At 39.3% G+C, this 24028-nt stretch overlaps 1 protein-coding gene across 1 annotated transcript; it reads right to left on the reverse strand.

The window, feature by feature from the left end:
* Positions 1–1043: 1043 nt before the first annotated feature.
* LOC144628487 (DBH-like monooxygenase protein 1 homolog) lies at positions 1044–22090 on the reverse strand. Its single transcript, XM_078486595.1, has 14 exons — positions 21725–22090; positions 18915–19061; positions 16713–16889; positions 15736–15819; positions 14591–14776; positions 13780–13882; positions 13145–13311; positions 12831–12903; positions 4691–4776; positions 4473–4511; positions 3663–3722; positions 2570–2694; positions 1831–1957; positions 1044–1455 (listed from the first exon to the last, which is right to left on the reverse strand). Exons 1-14 carry the CDS (start codon positions 21998–22000, stop codon positions 1300–1302), a joined length of 1806 nt encoding a protein of 601 aa, XP_078342721.1. The 5' UTR covers positions 22001–22090; the 3' UTR covers positions 1044–1299.
* Positions 22091–24028: the final 1938 nt, after the last annotated feature.

Consider the following 24028-nt stretch of genomic DNA (forward strand, 5'->3'; position numbering starts at 1 on the left):
GTTTTAAACGTGGCTTTTTGGGAAGTCATAATCCCCAGAGTTTACAAGCAAACATTTGGCTGAATAATACGCTTCACTTTGGCATGAGAAGTTGCCAGGAACATTATGATTTGAAATGTGGCGACGTGACTGAGAAAACAAGGCTCGATGGCAAAGTCTACTTGATAATAGAGGAAAGGCTATCGAAAGGGCGAGATGGTGCAGTGGCTGGCACTCACTCATACCGAGATTTCAAGCCGAAGATGTTCGCTTCGGGAGAGGAAACCTGTCCGGTTGAAACCTACCGAGTTTATCAGCAGCGCCGTCCAGAGCCTATGCTCGACAAAAATTCGCCCTTTTACCTTCAACCGATTGTGAATCCCAAAGGAGAAATTTGCCGGAGTATTCGCCGGCATTTCATCATAGCCCGCATCCGTGGTACTGGTAAGCAGTTACTTTGTTTTGACAACTGTAAAAACACTGTTTAAGTATCGAAGATGTAAGCGGACGTTAACCTATTTTCTGGAGTATGGCCGCCATGTTATTGCGTCGTAGGGGCCCGCGATTCTTGCCCCTAGACTTGATGACCATGAAAAATCAGCTGCATGATTTTCCCATTTCTATGAGTGCATGATTGACCTTTTTCCATGGTTATGGGGCTCCGCTCCCCGGCCCTTCGAGACTGCTGTGGAGCTTTGCTAAGAAGACACAAGGGAGGCTTATATGAAGAACATTTGTCCCTCCTTGGAGGGATAGACCCTCTGATCCCCTGAGCGATAGTTTATTTGAGAAAAAATAAATTATTTATCTCCGCAATCTAAGCAAAAGACCACACTTTCTATGGTTTTACCGTTCTTTACCGACACAATAAACCAAGGCGCGAGGTTGGGGAAACACGAGAAAAGCTTGTTAATCACGAGCCGATCGTATTTCGTAGTCGAGTAAAGTGCTGCTATACCGGGAAACAGGAAAGATGCGGTAAATTACTGGTACCAGTACATAGGTTTTTGACCAATCAGATCACGCGTAGTATCCCCGTTATTTATAAAGCAGTATAAAATTCATTTTAGGTAAGCACTGTTTATTTGAGTATAAAGCAAAAAACAGCAACAACAACAACTTTTTGCTACAGTGCCATAGACACAGCTTAATGTCGTACACGCTACTAAATGCTACCAGTGTTGTTTGCTTAGCAAGATAGATTAAGATGGATAGATATAAAAAAAACCTTGGAATATTAGTAAAAAAACAACTTTTACTAGAAAGTTGTACACAACTTAATGCGGTACACTTTACTAGATGCTGAGCAATGCTGTTTGTTCAGCCACTAAAAACGGCCAGATATACGAGTGTAGCCAGCGGGATCAGGTAGCCTGGTGCGGCTTTGTCTCCACTAGACTCAACTACGGCGCACTCAGATTCAGGTTTGTAGGGCGTGTCGATCACTGGCTTGGACTTTGTCTTACCATCGACACCCTACAAAATAAGGAAAAATACCAGTTACAATCGTTTATGTTGCCTGTGTTTTACTCCAAAGAGTAGGGAACTACTTCTAAGGTCGTAAACAATGCCGGAAAATATTCGGAAGTCCTACTCGCACTAGATCGCGTATTCGTAATCTGATCTGAAGGTCCATAACTGTAGCCTGAGAACTTCAAGAACGAAATAACAGAAAACCGCCTACAAAAACGCTCAACCTTAATTTATGCCAGCTGGAGAAATGTTTCATTCTTTATATGCTGTCTATGAACCTGACAATATAACCATAGCCTTATACAACTATAACAACTTTTTCCAGGACCCTTTAGGCGCTATCTTAACAACAATACATGAACGACTCAAGGTTATTACCTGTATCGGTGTATGAGCACGGGCATAGCAGTTCGTAACCACTTCTTTGGAGTCCCGGTAAGCTTCCTTGAGTCCTGTGTTCACTGCATCAGTCCACCAACTGAGTTTGCTTGTATCATCACCTTTTCTATACCAAGCAGAGAAACCAAACAAGAAGCACGTGTTAACTTACGGACAAAATTCTCGCTTCACCTTAAATAAACGATTATCGGGATAGAAGACTTTCTTAGTCTTAAAGAAACTTTACACAAAGGGTACCAACGTTAAAAACTTTATTTTAGCTATTAGTGCCCGTAACTCAAAAAGAGACTCGGTGACCCCCATTTTTTATAATTGAGTTGGGATAATCATGCCATGATGGCAAAAAAATTTCTATTAGAGGGTTCAGAGCCACCATAAATTTTTAAAATATCGAGGCGGCTCTAAATCCCTCTGATAGACAAAAGTTGTATCATGACATGCTGATCAAAACTCAAAAATGCATATTCTTGAGTTATTGGCATTTAAAGCCAAAATTAAGGAGGTATTAACAGGTTATACTGTTGATATGGTAACCACTTTTGTCAAAAAAATGATCAAAACTTGACGACTTATGATTGGTACTTTGTTTAAAACCATTACTGTACTGTAACAATGCTATGTGATAAGACGGCCTCCGTTATGGTGTTAACCAGAATCCTAGCAGTCCTCAGGAAGGACGTTATTTAAAATCAGTAAAAGAAAATTCACTCAGACTTACTTGTAATAAGCCTTAGCCCATGCCTGGTATGCCGGCCACTGACTTGACTCACAATTCGTCAAGTTGACTTTGGGATAGTACATGATAAATGACAGGCACATCTCTTCGTATGTTGAGAGTCCTCCCTAAAATAATAAAAAGGAAAACAGATAGTCTCATTTATATAATATAAAGATCGCAGGGGTTTTATGGAACTTCTTTCAATATATACTTGCCCCTACAAGGTGCGAACTGTTCATTTAAGACTAAGACGCTTAACAAGAAAGCCTGTGATTTTGAAGGATGCTTGCTTAGCCTGAATAACTTGCCTGAAATCATGTAATGCGTGTGCAAGCTCAGAGTGGTTATTGCACTACCCTTCGGCTCAAACAGTCCTGGTTCGAGTCGGGCAGTCATGGTTTTGAATGCGGAATACAACATTTTATTCTCACAGGGCTGTTCTCCACCCTTTCCAGGTGTTTCAATGCAGGTGAATTAAATGCTAGCGGTAACCCAGTGATGGTCGGCAAGGATACAATTCGGGGATGGAGGGGGGGGGGGGTTGCGGTCTAGAAACACTTCTAGTCTTTTGATAATATGAAGTCTGGAGAAAAGCACGAATGAAGGACATGATCTACATTTCAGTATCGTAAAAAGGGACTGTGTCACGCCTTCGTTAAGTTTGTTTTATTACGTGTTGCTAAATACTCGCTTTGAAACTTGATGTTAATAAAGAATTCACTTCTATGGATCCAAATTAAAGGACAAAACCACAGCTTCAAAAGAACCAAATGTGTCTCCAGGCGTTATAATTTTAAAACTGTTCAGCCCATCAGTATTTAAAAAACCCATATCGCAATCCGTTTTAATCTTCTTCACTTTTGACCATGTGTACCTTCTTTTGAATTTGCTGGGTTATTGAAATGTTCCTTCATTGTTCCTTCACAGTTATTTTTGTCTATCGCCAAATTTAATGGCAATACCCCATGACTAAATTTGGTTAAAATCCGTGAAGCAGCCCCTTTAATTTGTTTTGCATGATTATCTGTAACTTACCAGTTAAACCTCCCTGTTATCATTTCTATAATAAGTTCGTGTTGCTGTTGTCACCTACCCGTGTGCCTTTGGTGCGATCCTGTGTGTCATAGATACAGACGTTAATCATGGAATCACCCTGTGGAAAAAAAATATACCCATGAGATGACCAATAATCGGCACAATTCTCGAGCGCTCAATAGCCGAGAAACTGCGTAATAACATGTCCAAAACTTTGCAATGAATGAATCCACTCGCCTTGGCTCCACATCAGTTTAAAACGTTTATAAAATAATTTCCGTAGTCATCAACTTATCAACTTTCATTTTTACTTGATAATAATATTAAAATATGTTTTTAAGGAACATTTTATCGCAGCTTCTTATAGTCAAACGCCTTGAAAAATCGCTTCTTATTCGAATTCCCATAGTCTATGAGAGTGTAGACCATGGTAAAATGTATAAATGTATTTGAGTGCCGGTAGTAGGCAATACTGCCGATACACCAAATCCCCAGGATATTCACCCTATTAAAGTAAATTTGAGAAGGTTCCCACGGGGTAAAGAAAATTCCTAACCCCAGTGGGATTTGATCCCACGACCTCCGGAATGGATCTTCCAACGCTCTACCGCCTGAGCTGCGAGGTCGGACGGGAGTAGGTCGGGATAATTAAACTATATCATGGGAAAATATAGTCGATTTGCAGAGGACGGTTGTTTGATTGTTTACAAAGGAAAGCGTGAACGAGACGAGATACGTAAAATCATTCTGCGTAAATCATCGAGGTTGTTGATATATTTTTTTTAAGCTTGTTAATTTATACGAATTGATTAATTTTGAAATAAATTGCTGCACCACTGGAAGATGTGTTAAAAACTATACTTTTTACCGAAGCAACGTGGACTTCTTTCCTCAAGGAATGGTATTCCTGCAAACAGAAAGCAGAAGTAAAAGGAAGTGAAAAGATTAATAATAGCCATTGTATTACAAAAAACGTTTACTAAATATCGCTTAATTTAAATACAGGTCTGCATGAGTAGGGTTGTAAGGATTTGACTACAGAACAAGAATAAAGGCTAAAAACGGAGAAATGTTGAAACAAATCACCTGAAAGTTAAAGTCATAATGGTCATCTCGGGCTATTTCAGGAAGCTCCACACCACCTCTAACATGACGAAGCCAGGTTTTGCGACCTTGACAAAAGAAAAAAGAGAAGTTAAGCCAACGAAAATAAGTAGGTGCCGTTAAAGAAGAAAGAAAATGAAGGTGGATAGGTAAGTAAGTAAGAAAGAATTTCCCTCGTTTGTTCGTTCGTTCGTTCGTTCGTTCGTTCGTTGTCAGTCGGTCGGTCGGTCGGTCGGTCGGTCGGTCGGTCGGTCGGCCGGTCGGTCGGTCGGTCGGTCAGTCAGTCATTCAGTCAGTCAGACAGTCAGTCAGTCAGTCAGTCAGTTAGTAGTTAGTTAGTTAGTTAGTTAGTTAGTTAGTGACCACTTTTAATTAATTCACATTCTTTTATGCAGTCGTTTTCCAATCAGTAGCTGTGAAAAGCTTCTGATTGGATAAAATCTGCAAGGAAGAATGTGAATACATAAAAAGTGGTCGCAATTTTGGTCTCCTCACTGTTAGTCGAAACTTGAGACACTGAGTCATTGGCTATAAAGAGGGGGGGGGGGGGGGGATAAAATTTTAAAATGCAGTACGTTGTTTCCGGTGGTGTTTTTAGTTGTGCATTCCAAGGTATGGTTAGTTTCTAACCAATGTTACTGTAATTAATAAAAAGTAAATTATAAGCTGCTTTGATCACAAAATTGGCAATTTAATTCGTACAATTCTAATAAGATGTCTTTTATCACGACTTTTGACAATGGACTGCAACATATTTTGTAACTTTACTAGACAGCAAGTAAACTTCCACAACTTCGGCAGGAATAAAATGTCTTGCAATATGTATCTACCGGTAGATTGCCTCTGGTTTAAATGTGGCTTAAAGTTGTCTGCACTGACTGTACAATCTGTAATGTAAGCTTTGGCTTTGTCCAGTAAGGCTGCATTCATTATGTATCCTACAGGGGGGGGGGGGAGGGGGGGGGGTAAAGAAAATTCCTAACCCCAGTGGGATTTGAACCCACTACCTCCGGAATGGATCTTTCAACGCTCTACCGCCTGAGCTACGAGGTCGGAAGGGAGTAGGTCGGGATAATTAAACTATATCATAAGAAAATATAGTCGATTTGCAGAGGACGGTTGTTTGATTGTTTACAAAGGAAAGCGTGAACGAGACGAGATATATTTTGTAACTTTACTAGACAGCAAGTAAACTTCCACGAATAAAATGTCTTGCAATATGTATCTACCGGTAGATTGCCTCTTGTTTAAATGTGGCTTAAAGTTGTCTGCACTGACTGTACAATCTGTAATGTAAGCTTTGGCTTTGTCCAGTTAGGCTGCATTCATTATGTATCCTACAAGGGGGGGGGGGGGGGGGGCAGGGGCAGAGCTTAGAAAAGCCTGAAACGATAGAGCGGTTTTGTAATGAGTACATTGTTGAAGAAGTTCAGGTACAAGGGTGTTTGAATCATCTTTTGACATTACAACGGACCAGTACAGTAAGACAAAATCAGACAACAAAAGACAAGAACACGCGAAAAACGAAAGGATACGAACAATATGACTGGAAAACTATCGCGTCCATGTTTGAAAATATGAACAAGCTATACGTCGAAGAACTTAACAAATATTTAGACCATCATAAACTTTCTCTCCTTGGAAAGAAAAATGCTAAGATAAGGACAATAATGGCACATGTCGCACTTGAGAGGAATGATGCTGAACGGCCAGAAAACGAGGGTCAAGAGGATGGCAACAGCGGAGATGAATCCGTGGATAAGTGTGATAGTGAGAGTGATGATGATGATTATGAGGTTGTTGCTTTTGTCGACGAGAGTGACAGTGAAACGGAGGTTCCTGTCAATACTCCTGGTAGTACTCATACACGAGCTGGCAGGCTATCTATACCTAATTCGCGCTACTTAAGCGGCCTTCACACGACAAACTAAAGTTGGCAAACTCATGTTTGCAAACTCAAGTTGGTGTGTGTGAACGACACAACAACAGTTGGCAAACAAGTTGGCAAACTGTTGGTGAGAATAGAGACGAGTTCTATTTTGTCGCCAACAGTTGGCCAAATTGTTTGCCGTTGCTGCGTCGTTCACACACACCAACTCGAGTTTGCCAACACGAGTTGGCCAATAGTTTGTCGTGTGAAGGCCGCTTTAGACAGGCTGGCATACGTATGACATAAACAGTCAAAGCTCTTTCGATGTTCTTATTAAACATATCTCTTGAAATTTCAAACATATATAGTGTACTATTATACAGATATATATTTTGATATTTCTTGTGAGGGAGGGGGGTATTCATTTTTCGGCTGATTGCTGGGGGGGGGGGGGTTATAAAAAATTTGTATAAACCTTGGGGGATATAAAAAAACGAGCCACTGTAAAAAAATTCCTCTGCCCCCCCCCCCCCCCCCCCCCACCCCCTGTAGCATACATAATGAATGCAGCCTAAGTCCAAAAACTTAATATCATTTAGAGGTAAAACACGCAGCACAAGGAAGTACAAGTTTCCAGGAAGAAAAGTTGATATAGTATCTTGATTTAAATTGGGCTGAACGTTGTTTGCACTATCTGTTCAATTTGTGATGCAAGTAAGTCCAATAAGTCCAGCATCTCTATACAGTACATGTGGAGTCTAGAGTTGATATAGTGGTTTGCCAGTGATGAATTTGAATTGAAGGGTCTTTCAGTAGCAAATCCAGAGATGTTTTACACAGTTTTTTGTTTTAACTTAGGTGTTATTGCTACATGGTTTTCACTGTGTTTTGTTTAAATATATCTGCCATTTATAGTGAGGATTGGGCTTTCTATATATTGCATAGAGGCTTAATAGAGGCCAATAACCAGTTCCAGTGTAACCAGTGCAATGCAATAGCCACATTCACACATTCATGCTGCTTCTTGACAAAGTGCAGATTAAACATATTCAAGCAATTAGGACAAAACACAGCTGTCAGTGGATTCTTTGAAAACTGTATCTTGGTTGTTTTCTGTTTTTTTTTTTAATTCCGTTCTGTAAACATAAAAAAAGAACAAATCAATTATCGTTTAATGTTGTAGTTATTAATGTTGTGGTTATTCATCGTGGTAGAGTACAATAATAATAAAGTAATTTTCGTTTGTCTCACGACGTGGTCACGTGTGATAGAGATCCTAGACAACGAGATCATGGTGTCCTTCGACGTAGAGTCGCTGTTTACAAACGTTCCTATCGACGGCGCTGTACAAGCCGCGCTACGGAAACTAGACAACGATCCCAGCCTTGCTGACCGCACAACGCTAACACCTGCTCAGATCACTGACCTTCTGACATTCGTATTGAGATCCACATACTTTCAGTATAACGGATCAATCTACGAACAACAAGAAGGCGCAGCCATGAGAAGCCCGGTTTCCGCTGTTATTGCTAACCTCTACATGGAGAGCTTTGAGGAGCAGTCTATAACTTCATCATCCTACAAGCCTAAGATATGGAAACGTTACGTAGACGATACGTTTACCATCTTGGATCGCGAAAACGTCGACAGTTTCTTACAAAATCTTAACATCCAGCAGCCTTCCATCCGCTTCACCATGGAAACAGAGCGTGACAGCAAACTCGCCTTCCTTGACACCGCAGTTTCGAGAGAACCAGACGGCCGCCTCACCACCAGCGTATACAGGAAGCCTATGCAAACTGATCAATACTTAGCGTATGATTCACACCACCCTCAATCAGTAAAACGCGGTATTGTTAAGTGTCTTTACGAGCGTGCTAAACGCCTCGTAACAGAACCATCTGTTATCTCCAAAGAGAAAAAACATCTGTCATCTGTTCTTGTATCTAATGGTTATCCTTTTTCTTTCTTGCAGAAAATCACCAAGACCAGAAAACCGAGCACCAATGCTGAACCCGCGACCGAGTTTAAATCCACTGCGGTTTTGCCCTACGTCAAAGGTCTTTCCGAACAACTTCGCCGCTGCCTAACAACAAGGCGTGCGCGCTGTTTTCAAGTCGGAAACCACACTACGATCACACCAAGTACGGCCGAAAGACGCTGTTGATTCCACTAAGCAAGATGGCGTTGTTTACAGGATTCCCTGTGAATGTGGCAAAGTTTACATCGGTGAGACGGGAAGACCTATGCAAGACAGGATCAAAGAGCACGACCGGGACATCCGACTCGCCCGTACCCAGATCTCCGCCGTTGCAGAACACACCAACAACACCGGACACTACCCGCTTTGGAATGAGATCGTGACCCACACTGGTACAAACGCAGGGTCAAAGAGGCAATTCACATAAGACTTCACCCCAATAATATCAACAGGGATAATGGCATTGAAATTTCTGAAGCATGGATGCCCACGATCAAAAAACACAACAACAGGAGAACTGTACGACAGCGGACCGCTGAGGTAACAACAGGACACAGAAACAGTGAGGATCGAAATGCACCAATCACAGCTGTTGAAAACCAACCAATCACAGCGCGGCAGCGTGCTTTATAAGTTCACGCACAGCCAGTCGACCTTATCGCCTGATGAAGACTAGCAGTGTGCAGTCGAAACGTCGCGATCTCTATCACACGTGACTACGTCGTGAGAAAAACGAAAAATACTTTATTATTATTTAACAAATCAATTGTTAAAAATTTAATAATTGTTTTACACATATTTTTTTAGACACCAAGACTGATTAACTACAACAATTAATAAATGCAGCAGAAGTAGTTACTGAATTCGCTTAAATTTTTCTTTTTTCTGAAACACATCTTTCTACATGTACACTATGCTTCTCAAATCATTTACTAGTTATTATAGCCTACAAAAATGTATATACTCTTTTATGGTTGCTATTAAACCACACAGCTTTAAGGTCACTTTAGTGTGTATCGAGAACACCAGTTTGGACTCTTAATTTATTTAGATTTGTATATAAAATGTTATCAATTGTAGTTCTGTTATCTGTGGTTAAGCCTGAAATAAGTTTGTTTGTATCCATATTTTAAAATCATTTGTTTATATTTACTGCTGCTTTGTACACCATTTTTACCGAATGGTAATGAGGTTATGTTATGGGCCGCATTTCTCACTCGAACACTCACTCACTCGATTCTGATATCAAACCGCAATTAATTTAGCATTAAAACGAGAAACGTGCTGACAGAAAGGTCCTTTAAACGAATTCAGCACATGTCAATCAAATCTCAACCTCGTTCCAGGGTCTCTCTCTTTCAGGGAACTAAATTGAATTTCACAAAACAAATCGAAAGAGGATCACTTCCACTTATCCTCTGGTGATAAAAGAGAAAAGAATTCGCTCAACGAAGCCTCAGAGCATAGGCTATCAATTACCCATTCACGTAAAAAAACATTCAAAGACGCGTTTTAGTAAACACAACATTCATGCACGTTTTTTTTTCGCGTCACATCATCTTCGTGTCACGTCATCCGTTCTTCATCTTTTTGAGTCGTGCAGAAACGCGCATCTTTCTCTCAAATTTTAATGGCTGCTTAAAATAACGCTATACGTGCTGGCAGAAAAGTAAACATATTCACAAAACAAATTTACTTAATGCTAAAAAGGATCAAAGGTTACACTTAAATATTTTTTGTGATAAAATAGAATTCGCGCTACGAAGCCTGAGAGCACGAACCATCAATGACGCAATTCCCATGGAAATTCACAGGGAAATAAAGTGAGATTGTGTTACATTATTGAACGCTTATTTGAAGAAAAAAACTATCAATGACCCATTCACGCAAGAAAACATTCGAAGGCAAATTAAGTGAGATTGTGACATTACTGATAGCACCAATGAACTACATATAGTTACGCTTAAAAACTGTTAAAATTATTACGCTCGCTTTGTGACGTGTTTTAGTCAACACAACATCCACGGCACGTTTTTGTTTCGCGTCACGTCACCTCGTGTCACGTCATCCGTTTTTCATCTTTTTGACTCGAGCAGATACACGAAGTGCTCCGGCGTATCTTTTCTCTCAATTTTTTTCGCTGCTCAAAAATAACGCTATACGTGCTGACAGAAAAGTAAACATATTCACAAAACAAATTTACTTAATGCTTTAAAGGATCAAAGGTAATACACTAACCGGTAAATATTTTGGTTGTGAAAACTGAATAGCGCTACGACCCCTGAAAGCACGAGCCATCAATGTCGCAACTCACGTGGAAAAATAAAGCAAAGTGAGATTGCTTTACTTTATTGGACACTTATTTAGAAAAAATGCGGAGGTCGGCACTTCATCCATCGAATTACCATGAGGTTGCTCGAAGAGCCTTTGATTAAAATCAATGTTAAAATCGCCTAGTAGTATTATATGAAAACGTTCCGTTGACAGAAGGGATCGCGAATGAAGCTCTCGGGACATTCCATTTTTTATCCGCACCCCCCTAAGGATGGCGGGTTTTTGCTAAGGGGGGTTCGGATTTTTTCTTCAAAGAAGCCGACAAAATTTGGACCGTTCGGAAATTTTTTTCAAAGGTGCCGACAAACAATCAACCCTTCGGATTTCATTTTTCAAAGGGCACCGACAAAAAGTTGAGGGTTTGGATTCCTGTCATCCTTAGGGGGGGTGCGGATAAAAAATGGAACGTCCCCTCTCAATGCTTAGTGATCTATAAATTCCAGCAAATTACATATAACAACATCTAGCAGATATTTAACCTTTTAAAATCGTTGTTTCGATTCCATAAATACTTTGACCATTATGTTATTCATCATTACGGTATTCAATAAAGTACAGGCAAATATAAACTTTAGATAGCTCACCTCAGCAGTTGTGGCAATATTCTTCTGCACTTCTCGTCTTCAGTTAAAGCTCAGGTTACCATGTCGCCAGTAGTTTAGATCACAATTCTGATGTTTAATTAGCCGTGCTTATATTGCTTTCATTGCTTAATATTCAGTTCAACTTCAGTCTTGTAAGGCAACGGTCTGGCCGATCGAAACTGCACTCACCAGCTCGTAAACCACAGTTTAGTTTAGTCCCTCGACCTATCGGTGTGTCGATAAGGTTTTTGTGTACTATGATATCTCAATATGTTTGTAAGTAAGCGCAAAAAATATCAGCTACTAATCTTACTTCGAGTCAAGGCTTCTGGCTGCGAAAAAGTCTCACATGCACGACCGAACAACCAAGATGGCGGACGCAAACAAATCTCAAAACATATTCTTAGTTACCAATCCCCCTCGGTTCGAATCATCACATCGCCTATCGCCCATCGCCCATCGCCCATCGCCCGTTGTAAACCCAAACCGCGAAATCCACTTTATAACATAAGGCTCGAGACTACGTCCCCGCCTAAAAATAAGTAAGCGAAATGTATACTTAGTTAAAAAAAATAGTAACTACCTATTAATTTAGCCGCTTTGCTACCTATCTGCCAGCCTGGCTACCTTCTCACTTACGCACCTACGTACAAACGTACGTACGTACCAAGCTACCTACCTACCTACCTACCTGTTTCAATGGGTGAAAAGTGAATATTTCCAGAGAAGACAGCTTTCTTTTTTAACAAATGAATTTATTGCAGCATTGTACTCAGTCGAGCGCATGGCTCTCAAATCATATACATCAATGCAACTGGGCGTCTATGTCACGCAAGCTAAATGACATCTCGCATATTACGGTATAATTAAATCACAATCGTAACACTGCCTACCTAACTACCTACCTCCCTCCCAACCTACCTACCTACCTACCTAACTACCTCCCTCCCAACCTACCTACCTACCTACCTACCTACCTACCTACCTACCTACCTACCTACCTACCTACCTACCTCCTAACGTACCTACCTACCTACCTACCTACCTCCCTCCCCACCTACCTACCTACCTACCTACCTACCTACCTACCTACCTACCTACCTACCTACCTACCTACCTACCTACCTACCTACCTATCTTTTAGCCAAGCAGCTTAATCAATAGGTATAGTTACTATGTTTTTAGTTAAGTATACATTTTGTGTTATCTGCCCAATCCTTAAGCTTTAGAAGAAGACACAAGCTTCGGTATTTATAGTTCTTTGTACTATGATCATCGTCGTTCAATATATGAAGAAGTTTATACGTAACAGTTTTTACAACTACTGTTTTTGTTTTAAAATGTAATTTTTACCTGCCAGATGAGTGTGCAACAATATAGCAAAGATATTGATTCCTCCTTTAGGTAGACTAGAATCCTTAAGTCCCTAGAGATCAGAAAAAAATCAATACGAAAGCTACTTTGAACGATGTTGTCCTTTAGACACTTAACCTTCAAAACTAACTTAGTGACTCCCCAACCCCCTAGCCCTACCCTTACCTACCACATTTGTGGCCAATGGCATATGAGCTCTTATACCATTGCCTGTTAACCAATCAAAACTCAGGACTTATATACCATTTTTAATAAAATCTGATATTCTAATTGATCAAAATTCATGCACATACCTCTCTTGTACAGTCCTTTGTGCAGTAGCCATCGATTTTCCAGCCTGTCTGTTTTGGTGGGATTAACATGGCATCGTTAACACCCGCTCCAACCTGAAGCACTCCCGCGTCATATTTCCTTAACTGTTTGGTGTAGAAAAACCTCAAACCAGAACTGTCAATCATCCCTTAAAAACAATTTAAAAGGCAACACGCACAGCTTTATACTTATATTTCCAACAATAATATTTTGTCGTTGTTGTTTAATGTAAGATTTTTTTATTTTTTTATTGAAAACAACACATGATACAATTCTTTACAAAAAGAAAAATTAAGCATTACATAAGATAAACTACATATGTACAAGGCTTTTTTTATCGAGGTGGGGTCACACGTGTAGATATTGAGGAAAAAGCCAAAAAAATTCCAGTCCCCTCTTAAACACTCGCTCGTCTATTGTTCAAGTGTCGCATACGATGGTCGTACCTGTCGCAACAGTCATAGGGAGAAAAAGGTTTCTGAATTATTAACAAAAGAGTAAAGAGTTGGGCTCATTTCCCAGCACAAATCGGGAGTAATACGCACAAATAAATAACTGTTAGGTAGCCTGAAACACAAATACGGTAGCTGATGTAAAATTCATTTTATTAAAGTACCTTCTTTATTGTCTGGATTATCGTAGTGTATCTCCAATATGACGACTTTTGGACTGTCTGCTTTTCCGATTGGAAATCCAGCGTGCTCAGGATAATAGAAGTCCTTGTAAAGAAGACTTTCTGCGTTAGTACTGAGAGGCAACGAGTAATCTTATGGCTAGGGGTCGGACATCCGATTGAATTGGGAAGAAACACAGCCATTGCCCTGAAGTCATTCACTCCTCTTCAAGTAGGGGGAGGGGTGTTGGTGTTGGGTGGGATGCTTCCGTGTATAACCCCAAGGGAAACATAAGCATAGTAACAGTTATTTAGGTCTAGTATTGTGGTCTAAACGGAACACGGGGTTCGAGCAATCAAAGACATTTGTTCTATTTAAAACAAAAGAAAGAACAACGATGTTATTGACCAATATGTAACAATGTTAAATTTAATTATTTAGGGACGGACCATTATATTTTCTTGGAGGGAGGGGGAGGGGGAGGTATGAAAAAGTTTCCAATGCAAACGCTTTTTTTGGTTTGTACACTTTTGCAAACATTTTGTTTTGGAAATTCAACCTGTGTTTTGTCATAAATATCGTGTTTGCCAACAATCTATTTTGTCTTTCTGGGCCTTCCAAACATTTTCTTTCAATATGTTTCATACCACCCCTTGAAAAAATAATAATGGTCTGTCCCTTATAGCTATTTAATGTTTTAGCACCTTTAGTTTGTGTCACCAATTAACATACCTTGTAACAAGGGACCTAGAGCCTGTTACACACAAAAATAATCATTACTATCATTTTGGTGGTGTGCCAAAATTTACTTACTTTTCCACCTATTGCCCAAGCGGCAATGGCGGTTACTCCTGTACACTCTTCGACCTCGGGAGGCATATTAGAAGAATAACACATGCCAGTGTAGTTCAAGTGGTGTTTTGGGAAGTTATCGCTGCATTCGTACACCAACATGTGATGAACCACGCCCACGTGACCAGCTTGAATGATTGGCTCAACCTAAGTTTGAAACAAAATGGGAAACAACTTCCATGAGCAATGAGAATTCAAGATGATAGATGATTTTCAAGTAAGTAGGTTTGATACATAAACAGTTTTTGTTGATGCTGCTGCTAGCATTTGAATGTGGTGTTCCTGGACAGTCATATTGTTTAGGTGATTCCTCAGAAATAAAGTTGTCGACAATTTTTTTTCCGTCCTTTTTCAAGTTCATAATTTGCGGCCTCGAATAACAGTTTTGTGCAGGCAATCAGCTATATTCTTTTTCTCCGATAAACTTTTTCTTAAAACCGTCTAACTCAAACAGGACTTCTTGCACACCAAAATTATGCAATAAAAAATACAAGTCACCGTGCTCGTTTAAAAGTAAACGACAAACTATCTCCCTCGTGGGCCAAGCCAAAAAAGGCCACCACGCGTGAAATTATGCGCAGCAAGGTTGCGCAATGCAATACTGAGGAATCGACTTAAAGACATCATTTTTTTCAATTTTTTTTAAGGAAAATTCTACTTTTTAATAAAATGGCAATTTTAAACTATTGTGGTTATTTTTAATTTTATTCAATAGGCCATTTCCGAGTTGTTTCACAACGAGTCTACGTGCAAAACCATTATATGAAAGTGAGTTTCACCTACAGGTCCATTTTCATGCAAATGAAACTCATTTTCATTTAAATGGTTTCCCACGTAACTCGTTTTGAAACAGAGGCAAAGGGTAACTCAGAAATGGCGTATTTGGTGGGATATTTTTCCTTATTTTTAAATTTGACGAAAATCCTTACGTACTCTCCTAATCTTTGCTATCATTTCAAATATGTTTCATTTGCTCTAAAGCACTTTTTCACCGAAAACACACTTTTCAGGTGTCCGTTGACTGATTCAAGTGCCCGTTTACCGTTTCAGAGTGGTGTCCCGACCTTTAAACGAGAGATGACTGTATATCGAGATGATAAAGTTACCTTAACAATATGGTGAGTCTTATTCACTTTAGGAATCTCGAATACAGCACATATGTAGCTAGTGCGCTTGCTTGGAACAGCAGTCTGAAAAATAAAACAGATGACGAAATTTTCATTAAGTACTTCTTAGTCGTAATTCTGGCCACTTCAAAGACTTTATCTTAAGGAGGCTCACAACAGTTTTTAGCATTTTCCAGCTCTCATAGTTTAATGGGCCAGTGCTACAAACATTTGTTACAAAAATAAATCAAACAAATGCCCAATCATTGCTGAAAAAGTTGGTGTCATTTTCATGACGTCAATGGTTACCATAGCAACATTATAACCAATTAGAAACACCCTTTATTTTCCCGTTAAGGGCTTATAATAACGAGTCCGGTGACCCCTATGTTTTATCATTGAATAATGATCCCCATGTTGGGATACAACTCTTTGCAAAGTTAAACAGATTTCTCCGAAGCCGTTTCAGAGCCACCTTAAATTTTCGTTATAGGCCACTGTAGATCAAACATGCTAATTTGTTCACTGATGTTCGATGGTGGTGTTGAATGTTATTTTGCTATATTTCTGTTACAGCAAGGCGCCCAAATGTGTGACCACTTTTGATTTATTCACATTCTTTCGTGCAGATTTAATCCAATCAAAAGCCGTGGATAGGTTGCAGTTGACTTCTGATTGGATTAAATCTGCACGAAAGAATGTGAATAAATTAAAAGTGGTCACACATTTGGGCGCCTTGCTGTAAGTCAAGGATAGACACTGTTATTTCCATTTTTATCCACTTATATTAACTGTGCAACAGTATTTTATTGTTTTCGGGGGCGGGAGGGGCAGGAAAGGGATTCGTCACTCAGTGCTTTTATTTGGCAAATTAGTATCATTTATTTTTTGAAGTGATTATTAAGCTACATTCCCCTTTAGAAGTTTCTCGATTGGTATGGGTATATGGGTATATGCGAGGTTTCTCAACTTCTTACCTTGTTATGCCTTATTTCGAATGTCTTTATGTCTGATGGTAAAGTTGGTATTTTTTCAAGACTGTTCAGCAGTAAGAGACTTCTTGGTCCCCTGTTTTTAGGAATGTGAGGTGGAATGTCATTTTCTGAGGACGGGTCATCAGGGTGATAAGCATAGATAACTTTGGTTGTTCCAGCCTGGTGAGAAGAAAAAGGCATGAACACAATTTGTTATCATCGACATTATCATCGGCGGTTTGTCTTACAAATATATTGAATCGATGGTTAAGTTCTAAGGATAAATATTTTGATTAACAAGATGTAATCACGTTTAGTTAGTTAGTTAGTTAGTTAGTTAGTTAGTTAGTTAGTTAGTTAGTTAGTTAGTAAGTTAGTTAGTTAGTTAGTTAGTTAGTTAGTTAGTTAGTTAGTTAGTTAGTTAGTTAGTTAGTTAGTTTTATGGTTCTTTTTAAAATTCGCTAGACTGTTTGATATAGAAAGGTAGGTCGTTCCAAATTTTCGTGGCGTAAAAAGGAAAGAATCCTTTTAAAAAAGGGACTCAACAACAATGAACAGTTAATAAAATTAAAACAGAGTAAGAAAATATTGTTGTATAGCATAACCCAGATAATTCTCGCGCGCTGATTGGTCAAAAGTTATGGTCGATGAGAGTATAGACCATGAAAGTGACGTCAGATCACCCCACGCACACACGCGGGCTAAATGATGTCTAAGTTTGGTCCCCATGAATAAAAGCGAATTTCATCGTGTTTTGTTTGAATCAAGTACGTATTTGTTTTCTCGGAATTCAGGATTGGACTTCTACTCAGGTGATCTGTCGAAAGAAAATTAACCAGGCTTTTGAATTTTTGGTCTTACTGAGAAGAACGGTGCTAGCGAACCGGCAGCGGACTGTCGATGTTCAGTGAACGAGCGCTAACACGATCTTCAGAAAGAAAAATAATCTTGCTCGCTTCAAGCGATAGGCACGCACTCAACGAGAGAGGAAAAGGTAATTAAAATGTTTCTTTGAATTCTTGTTCATCTCCTTTGTATCATTGTCGTTTTTACGTGTCGGGCCGGAATCTTTACGTTCCACCGGCAAAATTCCTTCACGGTCAGTCAATGCTTGTGATGAATACTTGTTCCAGTTGGTTATAGTATAAAACAAATCGACCACATTTATCCATGGTCTACACTCTTATAGACCATAGAAATGACGCCATTAAATGTCCAAAACTTTGCAGTGAAACCACTCGCCTAAAGGCTCGTGGTTCCACTTGAGTTTTGAACATTTTCTGACGTCATTTCTATGGTCTATAAGAGTGTAGACCATGGAAAAATGTGGTCGATTTGTTAAATCGATATATTTTGGCGAAATTCGAACATTTATGTCCATTCGATCTATTTGCGCAGTTTTCAACGTTTGGATTCTCTCAAATGTTTCCAAGACAAACAAAACATGCTCTCGCATCCCAATAATGGAGACTGAGGAAAGACGCCGATGCAAATTTCCCTTTCGTAAACGGTCGTTGCCATTTGAAACGGTCGATGCCATTTCTCAGAACGGTCGTTGCCATTTGAAACGGTAGATGCCATTTATACTTTGGACCAAATCGCATGAAAGGATCTTTCAAACTTCTTGAGAGTATCAGATGTTTGTTTAGAAATGTCAAGCGATTCCAAAAATTATTTTGGTTTTCTAGTTGACGAAATATCCGAGCTTCGGTATACCATAAGATCGCTATGTTCTCGACACTTGTAAAAAATTTGGCTCAGCCCGGAAGTAAGAAATATTGCAACAGAAAACTGCAGAAAACCTCACGCAAAAAAAAAAAATGGATGAATATCTCCATTTACTTTAGTAACCTAATGAGAATATTCTATGCCTGTTTAGAAACGCCAAGCGGTTCTTAAAATTATTTTGGTTTCGAAGCGGACGAATTCAGGGCGAATTCTTCGAGCTTGTGCATACCGGCATGCCGAATGTCGAGAACGTAGCGATTTAATAGTCATGCACAAGCTCGAAGAATTCGTCCACTTCGAAACGTTCAAATGGCAACGACCGTTCTGAGAAATGGCATCGACCGTTTCAAATGGCAACGACCGTTTACGAAAGGGAAATTTGCGACGCTGATAGCGGGGCTATGATCGGAAATCATGAGCCACGTGCACTTGGTTCGCTAAATGACAATCTCCGTAATGAGACGTTTACAAACTAACCTCAATTTTGTTGTCCTGTGGATCGCAAGTGTCAAACTTTCTTTTAAACTTCATGGTGGTTTTTCCATTCTTCTCCGTCAGTGAAATCAATTCATAGTCCTGCTGAGAATCAATCTCTGGCATCACGTGACCATCTGCATGTCGATCCTGCAACACATTTGATTTACATTTATTGTATATTGGTAACTTGGGGTTCACAGAAATAAGATAAATTTTGGTTAATACAGCTTATCAGCACTACTTGTTGCCTGGCAACTTATTATGGACAATTTGTAGCTAAATAGCAAACTAATTCTTGCAAACGTTATTTTTCTAATGAAATTCTATACAGTATCTGATACTGTACTAAAAACAAAATATTCATAAATAAAATCGGGTGATGTTTTGTGAATTATGGTAGTTCTCGCTGTACACGCTGGACTCCAGTAATTTTCACGATGTTTGATAGTAGATAGCAGAACAAAATAAAGTTTACTGAATTTCAAGTCGAAAAAATAATAAAATAAAATAGAGAAAACGAATAGACTGAGTTATCATAGACAGATACTCTTCGTTGTCATGAAATAAAGCTAGTTATGATGCCATTATTATTGAATTAACTATGTATGATAAAACTGTTGAGTTTGAGTTATCTGCATTTGAATGTTTCCATAGTATGTTCAAGCGCATCAAATCACGAAAAGGAATGATTTAATAGACATGAATAAAGTCCGGCTGGGCCGCTCGACAACTTGCGATGTTTATGAATCCATCCTCTTGTTGTCTTAACGAAGGGAGCCGGATGTGTTCTAAACTAGAGCGCTTCAGGCCGGGTCTTACTCTAATAACCTTAAAACTCCTTTTATAACCCCAACACCCCCTCCCCTCACTTATAAGCCACCGTACCCCCTCCCCCTCCGTCTTTTCATATTTAGCTTACCAATGTCCCCATGCCCACAAAACATTTTTCTTCAAATAAAAATTGGCAATATCAGGTTTTCAAGAAGGGTGTATTTATCACTCTGCACAGCTTTGATAAGTAGCCTCTAATGTAGCCGCTCTTATCTCTAACACTGTGACGAGTTTTGAGACGAGATGTCAAGTTTTGGCAGAGTTGCGTCAATTTGCTTTAAAAATAATAAAAGTATAAAAAAAATAAAAATAATCTAGGGGTCATGAATGGTCCATCAAAATTTTGCAGTGCTCGCAAAATTAGGCTACTCCTCGGAATGCTGATCCGGAAAATTTTAGTGGGTGTTCGTTTGCTCGTGCTCGCATATTTTTGCAGGTGCTCGCCTGCTCGGTTTTTAGGCTACGTTTACACGGACACGGTTATCAATCAACACGGTTTCAATCAACACGGTTTCGTTGCTCGCAAGGCTAACTTTTGTCAATGCTCGTGCTCGCAAAGAAAAACGCTCTGCTCGCATGCTCGCAAATGCTCGCAAAGACCATTTATAAATGGAGTTTCATTTAAAGAAGTTAGTTGCACGCCGGTACAGATCTCGAATGGAATTCAGTAGGGTTATCTTTCGCAAGCTCAAGCACTAGTAATAGATCTAGCATTTGTTATTTCAGTGTACTTAATGAAAACATAGCTGCGTAACTGCATTGACGTATAGAGATCTTCTGTATGTCCGTCAAGACCTTTTGTTCTCTCACGATAAACAATTGTCACGCGAGACTAAAGCTCAGTTTTCTCGTTTTCCAAACTTTCCCACGGCCTTGGCAATAGTTAAGCAATCTTGTAAAATGCCGGAGGTTAGCTTTGTAAATAATCCAACCCGCCTTTAATGATTCTTAGCTTATGCGTGACTACACTGACGTATGTTGGTACCGGGCAAGAGATAATATTCACTCAGGTAACATGCCAAGGTTACATGGCAGAAGATAAATGTCACGCGACAATGAAGCTAATTCTCTCTTGTTCGAAACTTTTCCACAGCCTCCACTGTCTCAATGGTTTTGCAATCTCACAAAGTGGGGGCTGGCGGAGGTCATGCAGCTTTGTAAATAATAATTCAGCCCGCCTTTAATGATTACTTTTGAAATAATTACTCCAATTCAGCAGTTGTGACAAGTGTCCATCAATCCAATCGATAATTTGAGTAATTACCTTTCCACAATAGCGCGCGCTATTGCATACCAAGAGACAAAATTTTTTCATCTAATTAGTTTGCAAAGAAACAAACAACGTAAATTCACTGATTAAAAAAAGATAAACGTTGTTCCCTTTTATTTACCCTGTTGGCTCAAAACAGCCGTATTCGCCTATTTGTATATTTCAAAGACCTCTTTTGGACTTTGGAGTTGCATCAGACACAATTACGAAACGTGTTTTCGAGGCGGTTCGCGTGTACCGCAATTAACAACTGAGAAATGAACAATTCGGGAGACACGGTATCAAAAAAAGGTTGGCAATGCTTTCCTTTATTAGTTTTTGTTCACTGGACAAATCTTGTCGACGAACTATAGAAAGAATAACACTTTAACTCTTCATGCATGTACAATAGACAACTGAAATGTAATTTCTGACATTCAAGTGAAAATTAAATTAGTACCGGCGGTTGACCCCAGTTGACACTGATTGAATTGAACCCACAAGGATCACGCATCTTTGTTAAGCCTGCTAACCCCGGTTGCAGAGGTCTTTTTCCAAGGGTTTGCCATCAAGAGGTTTTTCTTTCAATCGAATTTGAGCAGAAAACAAGGCTCCTGTGAACAGGATTAGTGACCTGCGAACGTAGTGGAGTTGAGGATTGCTGTTTTAGGCGGGAATATTTTCCTACGAAACGGCTTGATCGGATCTTAGTAAATTTAGTTTCACTCACCTTAAAGTAGGGTTTGCCGTCTTTTACCCAGCCGATTACAATATCAGCTCCTTTCATCTTGCCTTGCCCAGTGGAGATTCCAAACCCGATCCATCCAGTTGTTTTGGCTTCCACCGTGAAAATAATCTCTTTGTTTGCAGTGCTGACATTCCAGTACAGCTTCACATTTTCATCTTCATCCAGAGGAGCAAAGAACGAATGCTCTAATGCAAGATCAGCTGAGGCTTGCAACACAAATAAATGTGCAAGGAAGACGCACAGTGAAAAAATCATCATGCTTTGTCAACGACGGCAGCTTGCAATAGCGCTTGTTGTGAACGCTATTTATAAATAAGCTTTCGTGAACTGACATAGAGATTACGTCATTATGCATTATCATGACAAGATCTTTGTTATTAAAAAATACAAAATCAGCAAATGAAGCAAAACATCAACTTTCATTACTTTTCATTGTAATGTTAATTGTAACCCCGACTATAACATGACGCAGCAATTTCTATAATTAACACACACACAAAGGAGGAATCATTCTGCGCTGCAGTTTGTGGTTTATGGAATTCAGTAGGGTTATCTTTCGCAAGCTCAAGCACTAGTAATAGATCTAGCATTTGTTATTTCAGTGTACTTAATGAAAACATAGCTGCGTAACTGCATTGACGTATAGAGATCTTCTGTATGTCCGTCAAGACCTTTTGTTCTCTCACGATAAACAATTGTCACGCGAGACTAAAGCTCAGTTTTCTCGTTTTCCAAACTTTCCCACGGCCTTGGCAATAGTTAAGCAATCTTGTAAAATGCCGGAGGTTAGCTTTGTAAATAATCCAACCCGCCTTTAATGATTCTTAGCTTATGCGTGACTACACTGACGTATGTTGGTACCGGGCAAGAGATAATATTCACTCAGGTAACATGCCAAGGTTACATGGCAGAAGATAAATGTCACGCGACAATGAAGCTAATTCTCTCTTGTTCGAAACTTTTCCACAGCCTCCACTGTCTCAATGGTTTTGCAATCTCACAAAGTGGGGGCTGGCGGAGGTCATGCAGCTTTGTAAATAATAATTCAGCCCGCCTTTAATGATTACTTTTGAAATAATTACTCCAATTCAGCAGTTGTGACAAGTGTCCATCAATCCAATCGATAATTTGAGTAATTACCTTTCCACAATAGCGCGCGCTATTGCATACCAAGAGGCAATTTTTTCATCTAATTAGTTTGCAAAGAAACAACTATCATGCAGCTCTCGTAAGAAGCCCTGTAATTGGCTACGTGCTTGTTGAGTGTATCGGCTGTATCAAACCAATCACGCTCCAGGATATAGCGCACGTGACTGCACGTGACTTCGTTGTTCGGCAATTTGCAAGATGGCGGTCGTTTTAGTGTCACGGTTGTACCTTCATTCGAATATTTATCTTATTCTTTACCTAATATCTGGGCAATCCATTGAATCTCGGAGTTTGTAAGGATTTGGAATGGTTATTTTGGTAGCCATATGCACAGTAAGTAAAAGATTACTTTCCCTTGTTGTTTTATTACTCTGGTTTTTAATTCGAAAATGTGAGCTTTATTAAATACCGATTATAATTTCGTGGCTCCGGCATTGCTACGTTCTTTGTTAATGCGTGTCACGTTGGTACCTTTCATTTATTTCAAGCGAGTATACGTAACATTTTTCACCTTTCTAGGCAACTGATGTATTCTTAGTATTTGTTAGTACTTTTAATGCGGGAAAGTGTTTGGAATTGCTTTTTCGCTACGCGTTCGATAAAGATAAGCTTATAGCTTTTATACATCTCGTGATTTCCCAGTTACCGATAGTTTAAGTACTATGTAACATTCTACCCTTTATTTTCTATTGTACATCAGACATAAGTTCTGAATTGACGTTGTTATTTAAATGGTTTGGTTTAATTGAGAGCAAACAACTGTATGCACTTCATAAAAGAATTTCTGTATTTTATTTTCTGTATTTTCTGTTTGTTCGTTTAGTCGATTTTATATGACAAATTTCATTTGGGTGTCGAAAGCTGTTCACATTTGCTTTTCTTTTGCATTGCTGCTCTATTGGAAAAAGGGATTGGGGTGCCACTTTCTCTACCACTCAGAAGTAGACAAAAAATAATCATGGCTCACTTAAGAGTGTTTTTCTATACTTCATGACAGCTCCTTGTATTTTCTTCAAGTTTTTATTGCCTTATGAATAGGATATCTTTGCTCTTTGTGACTTGCCAGAGTGATTACTTTCACATCTGTTTTAATAAATTATCGTGCTAATAGTTTTACCAATTAATGTACTTTTAAAT

This window comes from Oculina patagonica, chromosome 10 (genome assembly GCF_052425735.1).
Source record: "Oculina patagonica isolate OP01 chromosome 10, crgOcupat, whole genome shotgun sequence".
Classification (NCBI taxonomy): domain Eukaryota; kingdom Metazoa; phylum Cnidaria; class Anthozoa; order Scleractinia; family Oculinidae; genus Oculina; species Oculina patagonica.